Source organism: Podarcis pityusensis (assembly GCF_964106645.2).
Source record: "Podarcis pityusensis genome assembly, chromosome: 5".
NCBI classification, from domain to species: domain Eukaryota; kingdom Metazoa; phylum Chordata; class Lepidosauria; order Squamata; family Lacertidae; genus Podarcis; species Podarcis pityusensis.
Genome location: NC_138032.1, coordinates 86,377,802 through 86,396,512, shown reverse-complemented (window position 1 = coordinate 86,396,512; position 18,711 = coordinate 86,377,802). Strand labels below are relative to the sequence as shown.

At 45.2% G+C, this 18,711-nt stretch overlaps 1 protein-coding gene across 19 annotated transcripts in view; it reads right to left on the bottom strand.

The window, feature by feature from the left end:
• The window catches only part of CAMK2G (calcium/calmodulin dependent protein kinase II gamma), a 162,216-nt gene that overhangs the window by 59,737 nt on the left and 83,768 nt on the right, over positions 1-18,711 (bottom strand). For all 19 annotated transcript variants that reach the window (XM_081006515.1, XM_081006518.1, XM_081006504.1 and 16 more), the window contains exons 4-8: positions 15,654-15,708; positions 14,551-14,616; positions 11,542-11,614; positions 2,119-2,221; positions 1,043-1,126 (exon numbers count right to left, since the gene is read on the bottom strand). In XM_081006515.1, the coding sequence (XP_080862641.1) occupies positions 1,043-1,126; positions 2,119-2,221; positions 11,542-11,614; positions 14,551-14,616; positions 15,654-15,708 (381 nt within the window). The remainder of the gene's footprint in view (positions 1-1,042; positions 1,127-2,118; positions 2,222-11,541; positions 11,615-14,550; positions 14,617-15,653; positions 15,709-18,711) is intronic.

Here is an 18,711-nt window from a genome sequence, read left to right as displayed (position 1 = left end):
TGCTCCAATTAGGCCTGCAGCCCATTCTCACAATACAGTCTTGGCATACGAGTCTAGACACTTTCAAACCCACCTTCTGTGGAGGGACTTTCTGCCATGGCCATGCCACTGCCCTAGGTGCCGTGATTCATTTGGAACACCAAGAGCTCAATTTTAAAACTAATGCACGGGTCATCAGAGAGTATTTGCGGCTTCGTCAGTCATAATATGTCCCAGTGGTTACTAAACCGCAAGCCCCAAGTGCTGGAAAAGCCCTTGTGTGATGGTCTTCTCCTCTATGTACAGTCCATTGTAAGGGAGTGCTTGATGTTAACTTCCTGTGTTCTCATAACCAGACTCGCTTCAGTAGTGAATTGTGGGGGGCATGTTTAGGGGAAAGCCCCATTGCACAAGCGGAAAGTGTATTTTAATGAACTGAATAGAGTGAAAAGACATGGGGGTGTGGAGAATGTGTGTATGAACTTAACAGCCTTTTTTTTTTTTTAGTTGCTTTTTGTTGCTGATATTGTTTTATAGATTATAAATGTCGTACTGATTTGTTAATCATATAATATGACTTTTGATGCAATTGTAATGCTTAGCTTATTTTTATAGTTATTTTATAGATAGCAATTTTCCCCCTGATGATTTGTTAATTGTTTTATACGATTCATGCTGTACTTGTGAAGTCATATTATGCTCTATGATGTTCTATTCATTGTTTGTAAGCTGCTTTGGGATTCATTTGAATGAAAAGATGCATAGAAAGACAATCAATCAATCAATCAATCAACCAACCAACCAACCAATCAATCAATCAATCAAGTCCTTGCACAGGGCTCCTGCTGATGGGACTCATTAGGTGAGTTCCACCCTAGCTTTATTTTTAAAATAACTATCTTCCCTTCCTTTCTGCGTTATTGCAAAATGAATAATTAACTTGCATAATTCGCTGCAAGATATTGTGGAGACCCTCTAATGTAAAACTCATTTTAAAACGATGTCAGATTTTAAGCATGCATACCCCTCACTGTCAAACAATATGAATGCTAGGTAGCCTTACCACATGCCCATATATCCACGGGTTTTCCATAAGGATCTTTTCTTAAGACCTCGGGAGACAGGTAGCCTGGAGTACCAGCAAACCCTGTCGAAACACAAGATGCGGAACAGACTCAGCAGCTTGAAATCAACGTTGCCATTCTCGCACAAAGCGGCTGGTGTATGTGTATAAAAACTAGGATATTCAGGCAAAGTAGAGATGCTAGGCTATCAATAACAAAGCAAATGAGACGACATCCTATCAGCTCCTAGTCCAGGAAACCTTGAGCCATATCATATTATTACTGTATGTTCAACAAGCCCAAACAAAAATGCCAGACTCATCCATTTCCAGATATGCACAGGGAGCATTTTGAACAGAAAATGCCACTAAGGTAGTAAGGAGAGAGGGAAGCAAATTAGGCACCTGGAAATGTTTTAGGCGCCAGGTTTTGGTTTGTAGCTGGGGTCCCATACTGGGGGGAAATGCTCCAAAAAGAGTGAATAGGCTAGCAATGGGATTTATTAGACTGGTGTAGTTGCCACTGAAATTAACCACCACCAGTAGAAGTGAGCAGTGGTAACTTCATGTTGTTGTTATTTTAGGGTTACTAGGCTTCGTGGGTGAGGGAAGAGGAGGTGAAGAGCACGAGGGGCTGACAGATGAAGTCAGAAAATGGTGTCTTAAGTGGTGCAGAAAGGCGTCACTTTTTCGACATTAGTTCTAGCAGAACAGGAGAGCATCATTTGAGCTCCAGTTTAGACAGGAGGCCAGTACTTGGCTGGTGACCAATGTACTTTGCTGCTGCTTTTGGTGGCAGTCAAACTACTCTCACTGTGTTACTGCAAAAATAGTACATTTCTAGCTACTGGCTGTTCACTGCAGGTGTGAGCTGTGTGCACATGGAAGTTTGCAAAACACCCAGAAGATAGATATCTCTCTGGGGAAAAAATAAAATTCTTTGATGCACAGCCTAGACAGATTGCATCACTGATTTCCACTGGCACAGTGAATACCGTCATCGATATTCCCTTCAATCAGAGCACAACCCCTTGGACAATCTTAGATTTCTTCCTGTTTGGGGGAAAAACACTTACCAAACCATGCCTGTTGCTCCCCCTGAACTTCAATCGCAAGTCCAAAGTCAGCCAGCTTGACAGCTGCACCCTTGCACTTACTCGCAAGTAGCAAGTTCTCAGGCTAGGAGAGAAAACAAGAAGAGAAGGAAAACCTTGATTAAATATATTCTCTCTGCAAACGCCTGGTCTATATGTTGAAAAGTTCACACCTACAAATGTCCTCTGTCTTTAAAAAGCCAGCTTCAAACTTGCACCTATGACAAGCTTCAACTGGTGGCATTCTGCAAAGGAAACCGTGTTCCCCTCCCACCCTACCCCAAAGATTATGAATTTAATTTATATAGAATTCTCCTAGGCAACCCTTGCAACCCAAGACAAGTTATTAAATATATTGACAGTAGATGGCACTGGCGGTACACTTCCTTCACTTCTGCTTGAGATAACATCCATGTGGAGACATAATGATGCAGCAGACATAGCAAACTGCAGTGATACAACTCCCAATGAACATCATACCGGGTCCCCAAGGCACAGGACAAGTAAAAAAAAAGAGGGGGGGGGGGATAATATGCAGGACCATGTACACAGTGATTTATTTGCACAGAGCAAGGGATTTGAAGTTATGCACCAAAAAAGAGCAGAAATTCTAAGTTTTGCAAATTAACACGCATTTGTGTAATTCACCCTGCTTTTGTGAATCATGAGGGTGGGTGAGCAGGAACCTGGACAAGGCCAGCTGGACAAGCCCGTTCGGTTCTTTCAAGCCTAAGCTGGGCAGTTTTAAGGGACAGAAACTCTTCCATCACAGAACGGTTCTCTTTGTATTCTTTGCTCAATTGTAAAGTCCATCACGGAACGCAGAGCATCCGGCTAAGGACTGCTGAATGGAGAGATCCAGATGGGGGTGGTTATGTAGTCACTGCAGCGCTTTTGTCTGCTGATTCAATGTGAGCTCTGTTGGAAATTTTCATCTGCAAGGATTTATTATGACGAGGCCTCTGTTGCCATGAGGCTGAGGAGAATAGCCACTATATCCTTCCCTCCTTGCTCAGGGCATGAGACTGTGTCCCCTTTTCTCCCTCCTGGCAGACAAAACTAAAACAACTCCAATGCAGATAATCAGAGAAGGCAGAAGCAAGGGGCTCAGACTGGAGTAAGGATCGCCCGGGGCTGGCATCATTCTACTTCTGGAGAGACCAGGGATCTTGTATCTTAACACGCGAACTCTTAACTAAGCAGACTATGAATTTCAACTTAAAACAGGGCAGCTGGTTCGAGTAATGAAAAACCACACCCAACGTAAACTTTTGGTGGGGGGTTGATGAGGGTGCCCCATGGTGTTAGGAAACAGGATCCTTATTTGGGGACAAGCACTGAGCACACAGAAAGAATGTTTATTTTCCATGGCCTCTGATATTCGTGGCAACTGAAGCTTTTGTTCCAGGCGGATTTAGAACTGACAGGGTGCCCAGAAAATAGGCCAGGTGGATGTTCAGGGATCAGTTCTGTTGTGCTCCATGGTGGGAATAGGTCAAACATACCCGAAGAACCCAATGCGGTGGGAAGGATTTACCAGCAAGTGTTGGAAAGCTCGCACCCATAATCCACTATGAGAAATGCATTAGGATCAAGTGTCTAGAAAAGATACAGTGGTACCTCGGGTTAAGAACTTAATTCATTCTGGAGGTCTGTTCTTAACCTGACACTGTTCTTAACCTGAAGCACCACTTTAGCTAATGGGGCCTCCTGCTGCCGCTGCGCCACTGCTGCACGATTTCTGTTCTCAACCTGAAGCAAAGTTCTTAACCCGAGGTACTATTTCTGGGTTAGCAGAGTCTGTAACCTGAAGCGTATGTAACCCAAGGTACCACTGTATTCTTTTGAATACATTTAAGTCTGAGCTGAAGTCCAATACTTACTCGTTTCAGGGCTACTTTCTGCTCTAATCTGAATCAGGTGGTAACCATGTTCCTTTTCCCCTTTTTTTGCAAATTATTTTTTATTGCTTTCCAAAAGTTTTAACAAATTAACATCAAATTAATACAAAATGAAAAGTTGACTTACCATCCTGCTAACTTGATGTTTCTCTTCCCTTCCTTACTTGCTGCTCAATGTTACATACATTTCCTAATTCCATTTTAATACTTAAAATAATTTAGCATTATTTTTTCTTCCCCACCCCCTTCATTTCCCATTGGATGTGTATATTTCAATTCCTGCTAGACTTTTATTTAACTATAACATATTCCCAAATGTTAAGTAGAGTTACTCTTCACTTTGTCAGCCTGCAAAGATCATTAACCATGTTCCTGGTTTACAACCACTTCGAATTAGCATATGAACATGAAATAAACTGTTGGGTCTTTGGACACAGAAGGACCAAGCTGAATCATATTGTGTTCCCAACATACTGTATTTTCTAAAAGCAGGGAGGCATTCCTCCATATGGGAGCATCCAAAAATCTCCACCTGCAAGAAGAGGCAGTCCAGCCAAGGAAATGCCCTGCCTCTAGATTCTGATTAATGCATCAATTCTCACAATCCTGTTTTCCCTCCTTCTGGTTAGAAATCATGGGGCTGCTGCAAGGGTGTGTGTGTGTAAAGCAAGCGACACAGTCCTCCACAAGTGCTTAATATCAATGGCTCCATCAACACTGGCAAGCCCTTACACCAGCAGTAACAACAACTAGAAACTCAACCACTGTTATGCAGTACATCAGATAGGATACTGCAGAAAGGCAGTGCACAATATTCTTGCTCATACTTTGAAAGATGTGGGTGCATAATAATCAGACTTAGGGGGAGGGAAATGCATGCAGCAGCTAAGGGCAATGAGTTGACCACCACCACTTTCCCATAAACTTGTCTACTTCCCACTCTCTTCCCTGGCACATCACACAGCTGGCTCAGGATATATATATATAACTGCGGGAGATATTTACAGCCAAAGCCTCATGCCAAGGGCTGAAGAAATGCCATTCCACTGGTTCGTATCACAACTCTGTTCTGCATCTGGATTATGATTCCAGGCTGGTTGTGAGAGCTTCAGCATTCATGGTGGGAGCTTTGGCCTTGCTCTCTCAACATACGAATAGGGAATGAACCTCTTTCAAAATTAAAAATGAACCAGAAAGGCTCAGCATGAACATATGTCACATAACAGAACAATGAAAAAGTTTACCAGTAATTCAATTCCTAGGGAAGACTGGACATTTGTAAGCAATTGTGTAATAACTTCAGTGTCCAGATATTATACACATTTATAGTAGCTCCAGTTTAATCATCTTATTCCCAAAGATTATGCTGATATTGTCAATACTAGTGGTGCATGACCCACCCACCCCAGCTTTCATCAAAGCTCACCTGTTTTTTGGCAAGCATTCCTGCTGAATACTCAAAAAATGCCAAGGTACTTTTCATGGCCCCCTGCAAGCCTCCTCCTCATAAACAAAATCTATGGGAACGAGGAGGAAATGGCAAGCAGTGAAGAAGGCTCACTGGACAGGCCTTCCTGAACCAGAAACAATGTCATCCCCTACCCTTGTTTTTCTAGACAGAGAAAACTACAAGCCCCATGATTCCTGCAAAAAAGAAATACTTGGGCAGAATGTTCAGAAGCATCATTTCAACCTCATGAGTTCAAAGCTTGGCTATTATCCAAACAAGTTGCTTGTTTTGCAGCTGTCTGTGGTCCTACAGACCATGTCTGTCTAATCTCTGCCTGGGACAAGCAAGCAAACCACTGCATCTGATAAAAACTATGCTGTACTCTAAAGCCAGGAACAGGGAAATGCTGTTTGACTCCAACTCCCATCAGCCCCAGACAGCACAGCAGATAGTCAAGGATGGTGGGAACTGTAGTTCGATAATACCTGGAGTCCCAGAGATTTCTCAACCATGCTATAAGCACGCTGCAATGGATGTGGGTGGGTGTCTACAAACAGAACAATATTCTTTGACACCTTTTGAAGTTCTCTTTTGGATTGGAAGTTGTCACACCCAGACTTCATTGCATGTAACTGTCATGATTTATGCACTTAACAGAAATCAGTCATGGAACCACATGCACCACCCCAAAGTCCCTGTCCTTCTGTGTGTTGAGCAGCAAGGTCCGACGGGGTCTTCCAAGCACATTCAATGGAATGCACAAAGAAGCTCCCCCAAAATTGGTTAAGCTTGCTTAGAAGACTCGCCACGCTCAAGAACTCTAATAACAGTGTTCCCCAAACAACCAAGGAGCCCCCTTCATACCTCCCCACAAAACGTTGGAGGAGCAGGGGTGGAGCAGTGGTGTGCAACATACTGATTGGACTGTAAGCAGAGACAAATACATCAACGCACAGCTCAACAACCCCCGTGAATTACCTAGTTTCTAGATCCCAACACTGATGCCATTCCAACCCCGAAGAGATTTACTCGCTGGAGAGAAAGTGGTGGTATTATGCCCAATCAACGTAGTTTGTTCCTAGGTTTGGGCTCTCCAGGCTTTATATAAGCCTCTCCCCATTCCCACAATGACAGCAGAAAACAATATACTGTATTTTGTTAATTTAGCCACATGTACAAAATACTCATTGTAGCTCTTGGCTTTCTTGTAGTAAGAGATGGAACACTGGAAGGAGGGGGGGGGGAGTGGGAGGAGGAGGAGGCATCCTGGCACAAGATACTCACTGTTCAGAGATTTTAATTTTCTATGAGAGCAGCAATATTAACACTTGTGGGGTCTTGTTAAAGGCGAGGAAAAAAGCATCTCAAAGTGATGTTCACTTCCATTTGAATCCATCTGCACCATTGGCTAATGCAGGATATACCCCTACTTTGAATGCACTTAAACATTATGCTGCAATAAACTACTCCCTAAAGCATTCCTTGCAGTAGTTTTATAACACTGCATGAGTGGTTTACCACATGACTTGTGCAAATGGCTTTCCAGTAGTAAACATCAATTTGAAAGGTGCTTCAGTAATGGGACGCTACCAAAGGTCTGACAGGGCACTTATCTCCCTCCAAACTTTCATGGGGTGGGAGAGCCAATACGGGCAAGTTCTGGGCAGTTCCTAATTTGCATCTAGTGTCCATGTGAGTGACTAACTGTGAATCCTTGAGCAGTGGCAATCTTAAGTATGGAACAAGCGTTTCCATGCAAGAGACAGATTAACACCTTGGGCAGTTGACTAGCGGCAGATTCGAATGGCTCCACATTCAGCCAAATTCCAAAACCAAAAGGCAGGGGTGCTTACATACTTCACCAATGAAAAAGTACACATATGGGCATATAAACTTACAATACAAAGTAGTGTCCCCACTTTACCACCCTTTGGTCCATCACTGCAGGCACTCTTCTCACAGCCCAACTCACTTCTGGTATCAGAGTTCAGCTGGAGAAAAGAGCTCAGGTGACAAGAGGCGAGGAGGTAAGGCTAGGGAGAGGATTCCATTCTCTTAACCTGCATAGGTAAAGGTAAAGGGACCCCTGACCATTAGGTCCAGTCGTGGCCGACTCTGGGGTTGTGGCACTCATCTCGCTTTATTGGCTGAGGAAGCAGGCGTACAGCTTCTGGGTCATGTGGCCAGCATGACTAAGCCGCTTCTGGCGAACCAGAGCAGCACACGGAAACGTCGTTTACCTTCCCGCTGGAGCGGTACCTATTTATCTACTTGCACTTTGATGTGCTTTCGAACTGCTAGGTTGGCAGGAGCAGGGACTGAGCAACGGGAGCTCACCCCGTCGCAGGGATTCGAACCGCTGACCTTCTGATCGGCAAGTCCTAGGCTCTGTGGTTTAACCCACAGTGCCACCACAGTGCTTAACCTGCATACCCCTGCATAATTTGGGGCTTGAGAAGGGGGCATGAAGTTCACGTGAAAATTAAACATCACAAACATCACGCCGCCGCCCCCCCCGCCCAGCCCCATTATGAATTGATTTTAGAATGCAGTGTTACTTTTATTGTTGTTAGCCACTCTGAGCCCAGCTTTGGCTGGGGAGGGCGGGATATATATAAATAAATATACATACACAGTCACTGCAGACATCAGATCAAGAACATGGCTGCTCTATCACATTTAGTTTGGTCTTATATTTAAGCAAGTGGTAGATGTATCAATGATATGTATTAGTTTTCACTATACTTAAATACTTAAATAAACACGTAAATACTAACACTTGAATATCAGTATTAAAGCAAGTGTCAGATTTAAGAATAGAATGTAGTTCCTTGAATACAAATCCATGAATCATACACATTTTAATGTGCTCTTGCAATTCCCCACGTTGATAACGCTACACCTGTTTTCCTCTTTTGATTCCCAGCAAAGTAACTTATATCTGCGTTTAGTTGCTTTTTCCTTAAGCTGGAAGTCCCCCCCCCCCCTCGCTCAAACCTTTCCCTTACCTAACAGATACTGATTAGGAAGATCAAAGATCACCCCTGTCTTGAACAAACTCAGATCTCCTGTGGTCAGTTTTCTAGCAAAAGTTCACAAAAAAAGCAGGCGGGAAGTTAACACTCTCTCTCACAAAGGACAGCCTTGCTGGAGGAGCATACAAATGTCTGAGGCAAAAGGAGAAAATCTTATTACCACTTCAAAGAACTTTCCAGACATTGCCCTGAACTCTTCATGGCCAAAGGCACAAAGAGATACTTTGATGAGGCAGGCCCCTGCACTGACTATAGGTCTTTTCAGAGAAAAGGGGTCAGAGCCATTTTCTCATGATGGGAACTAATTTTCTTTTTTCTGGTTTTGCAATAGACCTCAAAATATTTGCTGGCTCACAGCTGCAACATGAAGGCTCCAGTATCTTAAAGCTTCATGCTAGCACAAAACTTCTCTGCTAAGTGAGTGTATACGCTATGAATGATGCCAATGAACACATAGTGCAGACAAGAAATTAAAAGTCCCGTGGTTTTATAAAATAGCTGCTGAGGAAGACAAAAGTCAAAACCTATTTTGGCAGCTTTCATTGGATCGCAGTCTGGCAAGCCAGCAGTTTTCAAACTTCTCACCTGCAGGGAACCTTGTCCGCATTGATTTCTCTGCCAACGAACCTTTGATCACCTGCTGTGGAACTCCGAAACACAGCAGAGCTTTGGGGGGGCATGTTTAAGGACATGCTTACTGTTCATAGGGGATGCCAGCCAGGTTTGCTGGTCCAGTCTGTCACCCTGTGTGAACAGAGAGCCCGACAAACACACAAACACACACACACCACTCCTTAGCTGCCATGTAAAACAGAGAGTAGGAATAAACGGACCGTTGTCTCAGTGCTTAGATGTTAAGATGTGGGGTCCCTCAAAGTTATGTATTGCAACTTGTATTTTTTTCCACTTGCCCATAAATGACCGAGTCTTGTGGGTTAGCAGTGAAGTGGCCAGGCTTGTTGACGACCCCAAACTATTCAGGTTGGTACAAATAAAAGCGAAATTGTGAAAAGCTCCATAAGGGTATCTCCAAATGGAGTGAATGAGCAGTAAAAGGGCAAATGCGAGTCAATGTAAAGGTAAAAGGACCCCTGACCATTAGGTCCAGTCACGGACGACTCTGGGGTTGCGGCGCTCATGTCGCTTTATTGGCCGAGGGAGCTGGCGTACAGCTTCCGGGTCATGTGGCCAGCATGACTAAGCCGCTTCTGGCAAACCAGAGCAGCGTACGGAAACGCCATTTACCTTCTCGCTGGAGCGGTACCTATTTATCTACTTGCACTTTGACGTGCTTTTGAACTGCTAGGTTGGCAGGAGCAGGGACTGAGCGACGGGAGCTCACCCCGACGCGGGGATTCAAACTGCCAACCTTCTGATCCCACAGCGCCACCGCATCCCTTTTAGTTTGCCTTGCAAACTAAGGCAAAAATCATAGCCTCACAAATATATTGATGGGGACTGAGCTGAGGGAGGTGAGACTGAACAGGAAAGAGATCTTGCAGGCTCCCTCAGAAGGTGGTGGACTCTCCTTCCTTGGAGGTTTTTACACAGAGGCTGGATGGCCCTCTGTCATAGATGCTCTAACTGAGATTCCTGCATTGCTAGAGAATGGACTAGAGGAGCTTGGGGTCCCTTCCAACTCAACGGTTCTTTGATTTGTGGTAGATAGCTCAGTTGAAATAAGATTGTGGATGACGGGACAATGAAGGTATTTACGACATGTGTGGCAGCTGTGGGAAAAGGCGAATTTCATGCTAGGAAAGGGGTTGAAAACAAGTGAGTGAAGAAGTATGGTCCACTGAATCCTTGGTGGGGCAGGTATCATTAGAGCTGAAAGCCAAAACTTGAGTAGAAGCAGAACTAGCTGTAAAAATGTCTATTGCCTTTACTGGCTGTAATTTTGCTGCTGCAATTCGCTCCTGGCAGGAGAGTGTGGACTTCGTCTATGCCATTCCATTTTAATGCAGGCAAAGAAGCCAGGAGCAATAGCAGATCCTTAGCTGATCATTAGCAAACGAAAGAGGAAAACAGGCTAACCCCTCCCCACTGAGAGCTAATGACTAGCAGTTTGAAAAGACTAGACAGGGAGGTGGGGTTGGAATCCAGAGGCTACTGTGACTAAAGTCAGCAAAGCAGAGGACAATACCCAGTCTAAAGAGGTTGTAGATGAGGAAACCAACTACAGAACAAGCCTCAAAAAATGAGCACAAAAACATCAAAGGAGTGCTGAGGAGAGGAGCTAACGATGAGGCTAAACCATGGGTCGGCAAACTAAGGCCTGCAGGCCAGATCAGGCCCAATTGCCTTCTAAATCTGGCCCGCAGATGGTCCGGGAATCGCCGCATGGATCGCCAATGTGCATGTTCTTTCCCTCTCCCTCTCTCTCAAACGGCGGTGGCGGCGCCTCCTCCCTCCCTCCTCCTGGCTTCTCCCCGCGCTGCCTAGAGGAGGAAGGGGGCTGAGCTTTGTTGGTGCCAGCCCCTCTTTGGAACCCTTTCACAGGCCGCTCGTCGTCCCTTGTTCATCCCCCCCCCAAAAAAAATATAGTCCGGCCTCCCACAAGGTCTGAGGGACAGTAGACTGGGCACCTGCTGAAAAAGTTTGAGGACCCTGAGAAGAAATAAGGTAAAAACCAGCCTGAAAGGAGAACACCAAGAGTTTTAGGAGGAACCGAATGCTTTCTGCGAGGCCACCAACTTTAGCACTGGGTTAAAGAACAGCAATATGTGTACAGTCATATAACTAAGAGCATCTTCAGGGTACCTTACGCAGCATACCTCCATATTATGCAGCGTACCTGTTCTGAATATTCTGATTCTATAAAATGCAGAATTAGGTAGAGCACTGGGTGTTACAGGAGCAAAGGTATGAGTAGGTGATTGAGCAACCCCAAAAGAAAACTGTAATTCATGCTAGTTAGAAATAAGGCCCATCCTGTGTCGCTATCTCGATCTCATTTCCATTCCTACCAACGACAGCTTCAAAGCAACTCTGCATTTTCACCAAAAGAAAGGATTACCTTCAAGTCCCTGTGTACAATATCATGCTGATGGATATGATTGACACTCTCCAAAATCTGGTGAATGCAGTGGCTGCAGAAAAGAAAAAAAGGAAGAGTGTTATTCATTAATGTATTTATTTATTGATAACGTCAATGCTCCCAAGGCAGAAGCGTCAAGATTATATCATCACCTATAACTATGACCAAAAGGCAGTGGAAGCAGGGAGCAGTAATACATAAATAATGCAACTAGTAAATACAGGGCAGTTCTGGTGCAATCCTATGCCGTAACTGTTACCTGTGTGCTCTACTGTGAAGATGGTGTAGATCGCAGTACCTTGCATTTCAGCTTGATGCAGTGTGCTTGGAAGCCCCACAAAGCTTCGACCGGTCCCTGAAATTGTCCACAGGTACCCAAAAGAGAACACCACCCACCCCACAAAATATGAGTGGCAAGCCCTGGGCCAGCTTACAAACTGCACTCGCCTACATTTGGCAGGACTCCTCGAGGCTTTAATCAATCAGCAGCCTCCTCCATCAGTCTCAAGGCTGGGATCCCGCCAGCCTGGAAAGGTTTTAGTAGCGATAAATGCAACCACATTACAAAGATGATGTGTGTCTGCAGAGAGGAGCCGGACACCTTTTAAGTACAGAACCCACTCAGCGTGCATTTTCAGTTCCCTTGTTTCCCTCTTCAAGCTCCCTGCAAGCTCAATGAAAATCTGCTGCCTCTTGTTTCTCCCTCTTTTTGCAGAGAGAGGAGCAACATGTCATTTACACCTATCATGTCAGGACAACACTACACCCACATTGCCTGTGCATGAGGCAACACACACAGATTTCTGGGAATGCTCAACCAGAAAGAGGTTTCCAAGCGCTTGGAAGGAAGCAGACACGGCAGCTGGTATGTAAGCGACTTACTGCAAGTAGCAAAGTCCCTTTGATGTACGGAGGAGTGTGTATTTTAACAGCTCCTGCAGCACACCATAGGAATCTGTTCCTAGGAAGTTACAGGTTTCAAACCACCCCTTGGTAATTTCACGTTGCAGGAGTCAGACCCATCTTGGTGCAAATCCCTCTGAAAAGGTAGCAACAGCAGTGCCTGGGGCAGGGGGGGGGAGAGGGGGAAAGTGTGTGTGCTTTCAGAATCTGCTTTAAGTGTTGAGGACACAGGCTTGCTCTAGGAAAGAACAAGGCTGTGAAAGGCACTGCTTCCCCACCAGTAAAAGGGGCTTGCAATGTAAACCACTCTGGCAGGCCCTGTGACTCTATCTTCTCAATCCGAGAAAGGGGGTGGGTGGGGGATCTGTATAACTAGGACAGAGCCAAATTCACAGCAAGCGACTTTCTGGCCAAAAATGGCAAAAGCGCAATGAGTCTCTGGGAAGGTCAGATTGGCACAAACTCCACTCTCACTTGCTAGCTCTCTCCAGCCGGCTTTGGAATGCAGCTCAAAGCAGCAATGGGACAAGCTAGCAACGACTTAAGCAAGGAAGCGCTAGACCTCTTCAAGCTGGAGGGGGAATCCAGGGTAGCAGGAGATAATCTCAGAATATGACCACCCAGAGACATTGTTCTCCTTCTGCAGCAAAAAAAAAAAAGTGGGGCTGGCAAGTGTGGTGTTAATAACAGTATTTCCCATGAATTGCTTCTAAAGCAACATTTCAGGCTGGGATAGATGGCATTTATTTGAGGAGGAGGAGGAGGAGGAGGAGGAGGAGGAGGAGGAGGAGGAGGAGGAGGAATCCTTGCCTTGCTTTGCTGCCAGCTTCCTTCAACCATTAAAGACTTCCATACAACAAAGATGCACCCAAATCTCCTCTCACTTGCACACATCTAGCTGAATGTATCCACAGCTTTCCCTACCACCATAAAGACTAGAAACTGCTTTTTGATTATTGCAATGAGAGCACCGGTTTCCTGACGTCTCCACTGCATGTGGTTCGACTTGCTTACTTGATCAAAGTTGAAGAGGACCAGGTAATGTGGAGCTAATTGCTCTGCTGGCACTAGTATGCATCTCTTCAGTTGCAGCCTATTATGATCATGACTGCACAGACTGTTCTGCTGGGGGAGGCGCAGTAGACTATCCTGCCTTGCGACGCAGAGTCAGAGTCAGGCAGATGGCCGCCTGATTCCTTTCAACTGAGATTTAGGAAGGTTTCAGCAGCCTGGAGAAGCTTTCCAAATACACTTCCTAACCGTAGGTGTCGGTAAACCCCTGGGCCCAGGTGATGTGGAAATACAGTGTTATGCAAAGATGAGCTGAACTGCAAGGCTAAGCACGTTTTTGCTATTTTAGGTGCCTTGTAGGCTGCTCTCAGATTGGATTTATGCAGGCAACTGAAAACCCTGCCAAAGTTGTGCCTAAAGTGTAGGTACAGGGAAAGAAATGCAACAGCTATAGCAGAACTACCCCACCCTCCTAAAAATGCTGCAGCATAGGTGTATGGTTTAAGGGAGTGGGTGGCACTGTGGTCTAAATCACTGAGCCTCTTGGGCTTGCCGATTGGTAGGTTGGCGGTTCGAATCCGTGTGATGGGGTGAGCTCCGGTTTATCTGTCCCTGCTCCTGCCAACCTAGCAATTCGAAAGCACATCAAAGTGCAAGTAGATAAATAGGTACGGCTGCGGCATTGTGTTTCCATGAGCTCTGGCACTCGTCACAGTGTTCCGTACGCCAGAAGCGGTTTAGTCATGCTGGCCACATGACCCGGAAAGCTGTCTGCGGACAAACGCCGGCCTGAAGCGAGCACCACACCCCATTGTTGCCTTTGGCTGGACTTAACCGTCCAGGGGTCCTTTACCTTTTTTTATGAGACAGTAGTTGGAAGTCCATACATTAAATACATCCATGTGTTTTCCCACTCTCAGGGGAACAGGTACCAAACAGAATATAGGACTAACAGGGTGTGGAATGGGAGAAAACTTTGCGCCATACACAGTACAGACTCCACAAACAGTGCTGGGAGAATTCCGTTTGCCCAACCCAAAACAGGGGGCATACTAGGTGACAAGCTCTTCTTACCTGGCATCCGCTTCACTGTAATATTCCCTAGCAACAATGTCTTCAAAAAGCTCTCCACCAGTGACCCTAGGAAGAGAGATAAATTCATGAGGATACAAGTACCCACTTTTCATTTGGAGGCTGTTAGAATTCACACTTCCTGCTCAAAGCAGATGGGATTCCTCCATCAGACTTTCCTAAATACTCTTCAGAAGAATTCGGAGCAATCCTGAAACTTGCTGCTTGGCGGGCATATGCACAGATTAAAGCCAAGCTGTTATTTTAGCTTGATTTACAGTGCCTATTATGCCTTCTGGTTGTACGCAAGATGAAAAGATTGAAAACGTTGTCCAGGTCTGGAAAGCCAGCTAAAACATTGCTTTGCTGAATGTCCAACATCATATTGGAATTGCAAACGTACTTCACCAACTCACACAAGCCTATCCCCAAATGGTGGATTGAATAAACTTCTTCAGCACACCCACAAGCAATCCTTGCTTGTGTTTTTAGACCAGAGTTATTCAAACCTGGGTCTCAAACTGTTTTTTTATGACTACAATCCTCATCATCCCTAGCTAGCAGGACCAGTGGCCATGGTTGATGGGAATTGTAGTCCAAAAACAGCTGGAGACCCAAGTTTGGGAAACCCCGTTTTAGACTTATCAACTCCTGGCCAAAAAATGGTTCCAAGTACAAGGAAGTACTGGGTCAGGTTTATTTCGTCAACTGCAGAGACAAATGTGATATCCCTGCAGTTGGCAAGAGCCTATTGCTCTGGTTATTTTTTGCTTTTTTGATTAGAAAACTTTAAGGTCCAAAAGGATATATCATTGCCAGTATAGGGTGGAAGGTCTAATGACATGGTAGTGGAACTTGGGGTGTCTGCGCAGGTTCTAGTAAAATACACAGTGTAGTATTGTGTGCAAAATTCACACATAATTTGGGTTTAAAAAACAACAACCCCACACACCCTTGAATCTATCAGTTGCTGTAGCAATGTCTGGAGGAACAGAAAGGGAGGAGAAAATAGAACACCTGGATATATATTTTATTTAGAAACTCCTTCTACAGCCCACACATTTTTGTCAGTGATGATGGATCAAAGTTAAACAGAAAGCACTTACAGATCAAAGACGAGGTAGTGGAAGCCTTCTTCCGAAATGCTCTCATGGAGCCGCACTGCAAACAACAAAAAGAGACAGAACAAACTCAGCAGGAAACTGAGGAACAGAGGAAGTGAGGCAAAGTGTATTGACCTGGACCAAACCTGTGGAGAACCGCCCACCACAGTGTTCCCTTCATGAAACCACACAACTGGGTTGTGGATATATTTACATTCCCATTTGGTGTTGCTGCAGTGAGTTGTTATTCACTAATAAGTGAGTACCAACAAACAATAATATAGTGCTTTAGAGTATTCAGAAGTGCACATGTGCCCTCAGTATTCTGTAAGACAACGGAGTAAGAAAGGCAAGTTTCAGCTCCATTTTGCAAATGGGAAACTGAAGCTCTCTCTCTTTTCTCTTTTTTCATTTTTTAAAAAAATAATATTTATTACTTTTCCAACAATTTAAACATTACAAAATAAAAATAAACAATACAATACAATACAAAAACAATACATAACACTAACACATTTCACTAACAAAACAGAACAAAAACAATTTAAAACACATCAAACAGTTTCAATATCTTGTCTTTCATTCACTTATTTCAATCACTTATTTCAATAACCTCCTCACACCTCCCTTTCTGTATTCCACTTCTGTTAGTTGTTGCAGCAATTCCTTTCCATCTTCCTCTGTTTTCTATCCTATAATTATCTTAACACATTTTAACCTTATTTTTCCCCTTTAATTCTCTATTAATCTATTTATACTTAATTCCTTATAACTTAATTCTCTTTTTTCAAAGCCCGATCCAATCAGGGCTTTGCCAGTGGGGGGAAAGGAGGTTTCCCCAATTTAAACTGCCATGCCGCAAAGCTGGTATGAGACTTGTATGTTTTGCCCCGTGCACAATTAGCAGCTTCCACAGGCCATTTAGATCAAGGAAACCATGCTGCGGTAAAATCATCATTAACGGAGCTCTGGTCCAAACCTGCCAAGCAGGCCTTGCTGCAGTGACACTACGAGGGAGCAGCGTTCCACAGAGAGGGTGATCCATATGTCAGATTCCCCAAAGGCCACACACGAGACATAAAGTCAAGGTGAACGTGAACGTGGGCACAGATGCAAAGCGAACTAGTGCCACAGCACAGATCGAGAGGAGACACCCGACTAATGCAGCCGTCAGCAATTCTGCAAGTAAAGGAGGAGGAAGAAAAGAAAACCTGAAATGGAAAAGTCAGGGCAAGGATTAGCATTTCTGCTGCTGCTGTAAACTGCTGAGGCAGAAGGAAAGAGTTTCATTGGGCATTCAAGGAGTCGCCAGTTTTTGACAGCCCAAGGCAATGTGAAACAAGGACACTTGCAAGTCAAAAGGTTAAGATGGGGCAGAGAACCTAGGTGGGGCAGCGGGTGAGTGGCATGCAAAGGCGCACAGTAGAGAGAGCAGAATGGTGGCTTTGTGGTCGCCGCTAGAATGGAATATTCAACAAGTAGGTCATCTGGACAATGTACAGCGGAAGAGCAACTTAATTGAAAACAAAAGCAGCATCTTCTCTCTGTGAAATTGCACTCCTTTCACTTAATTGCCTATTGAGCTCCAGCTCTTCTCGAACTGGAACAGCCCCAGTATTGATTGGCTGCAGCAAACCAAACAGAAAGGAAGAAAGAAATGGAAAAGGGAAGGAAGGAAGGAACAAAACCTCACTCTGTGTGTGTCTGTGTGTGTAGATGAAAAGGGAAATGTTCTCTGTACAGACAGCAGAGGATGACGAAGAGGAAGAGGAGCTGCTCCTAGTAGTGTTTGCTGGCTTGGTCCCCCTTTATGGGCAGACCCACCTCTGGATTTGTGCTTCTTGCCCTGGAAGTGGGCACTGCAGCAGGAGAGGCTAGCAGACTCAGGTGGTAGACCCTTGGACCTCTCTTGACACCAGCCCCTTAACCCACTGTAAGAATTTTGGAAATTCCTCCTCCCCAATGAAATCTTCAATGGGAGAAGGGGAGAAAGCTACATTCAGCATAGCCTACAAGATCATTTCTGCTACTCATAACACTGCAAAGGGGTCCCATCCAGCTATCTAAGCAGTCTGTGGTATGGCAGAAGTTGGAGTAAAAAAGCTTGCCTCCTTGCCAGCAAGTGGGGCACAGCCTCCCCTGAATAGGCTTGAACCTCAGATTGGTTCAGCAAACACCTATGTCTGCCAGCGTCTTGACAAGCTACAAGAGACTTTGCCTCCTGTGCAGCGGACTATTGAAAAGGTGGCATTGGGTGCCAAAGACCTGGTCCTAGGTGCCAAGGAGTCTGCTTGCGCAAGAGTCTCTAAAGCAAAGGGTACAATGTCAGGTTTAGTAGGTGTAGCCAAAGGAGCAGCCCAGGACAGCATTTTCTGTCTTGCACCCCCAGGAATTTGGCACCAAAACCATACTTGGAGGTGTGATTCTGGCCTTCCTTGCCCACCATCTTCCAACAAGGCAGTGTTCCTCAGTCTGTGACCCTGGGATGGTGAGGAGTTCCTGTGGCTGTCCATAGTAGAGGTCATGCTATGCTCAGCTGACCCTGGAGGAGGTGGGGCTAAGGGGAAACAGGTGCCATATAATTAGACATGCCAATGAAGTCATAATCCTTGGGAGTGCCAGGAGTTTCCCCTGCTGCTAGCTGTGCAAGGGGAGGCCACACAGGCAATGCAGACCCACCTGAGCACTCCTGTGCCTACTTGTGAGGAGGCACAGCCATGGGGACCATGCTGCTGTTGCCCAACCCTCTCCGTGGACCCCAAGGGCTTTGCCCTCCTCCTTCCATTCTGGGAACAAAGGAGGTGGGGTGCAAACCAAAAAAGACTGTAGGGAGAAAGAAGAAACAGGAAAAGAACGAAATGGAGCCAGGGGGTTTGGGAGAGAGGTTTGGAGGAACAAAAGACAGGAGGAAAGAAGACAGAAAGGGAAAACAAACAACACACAAAGTAGCAGGCAATTTGGCTATGCACTTATGGAGCTGTAGCCACACCCTATTGAGTCCAGCATTAGCCAAAGAGAGGTGCCATCCCAAGGTAAAGGAATGCCCTCCAAAAGGCTCTGG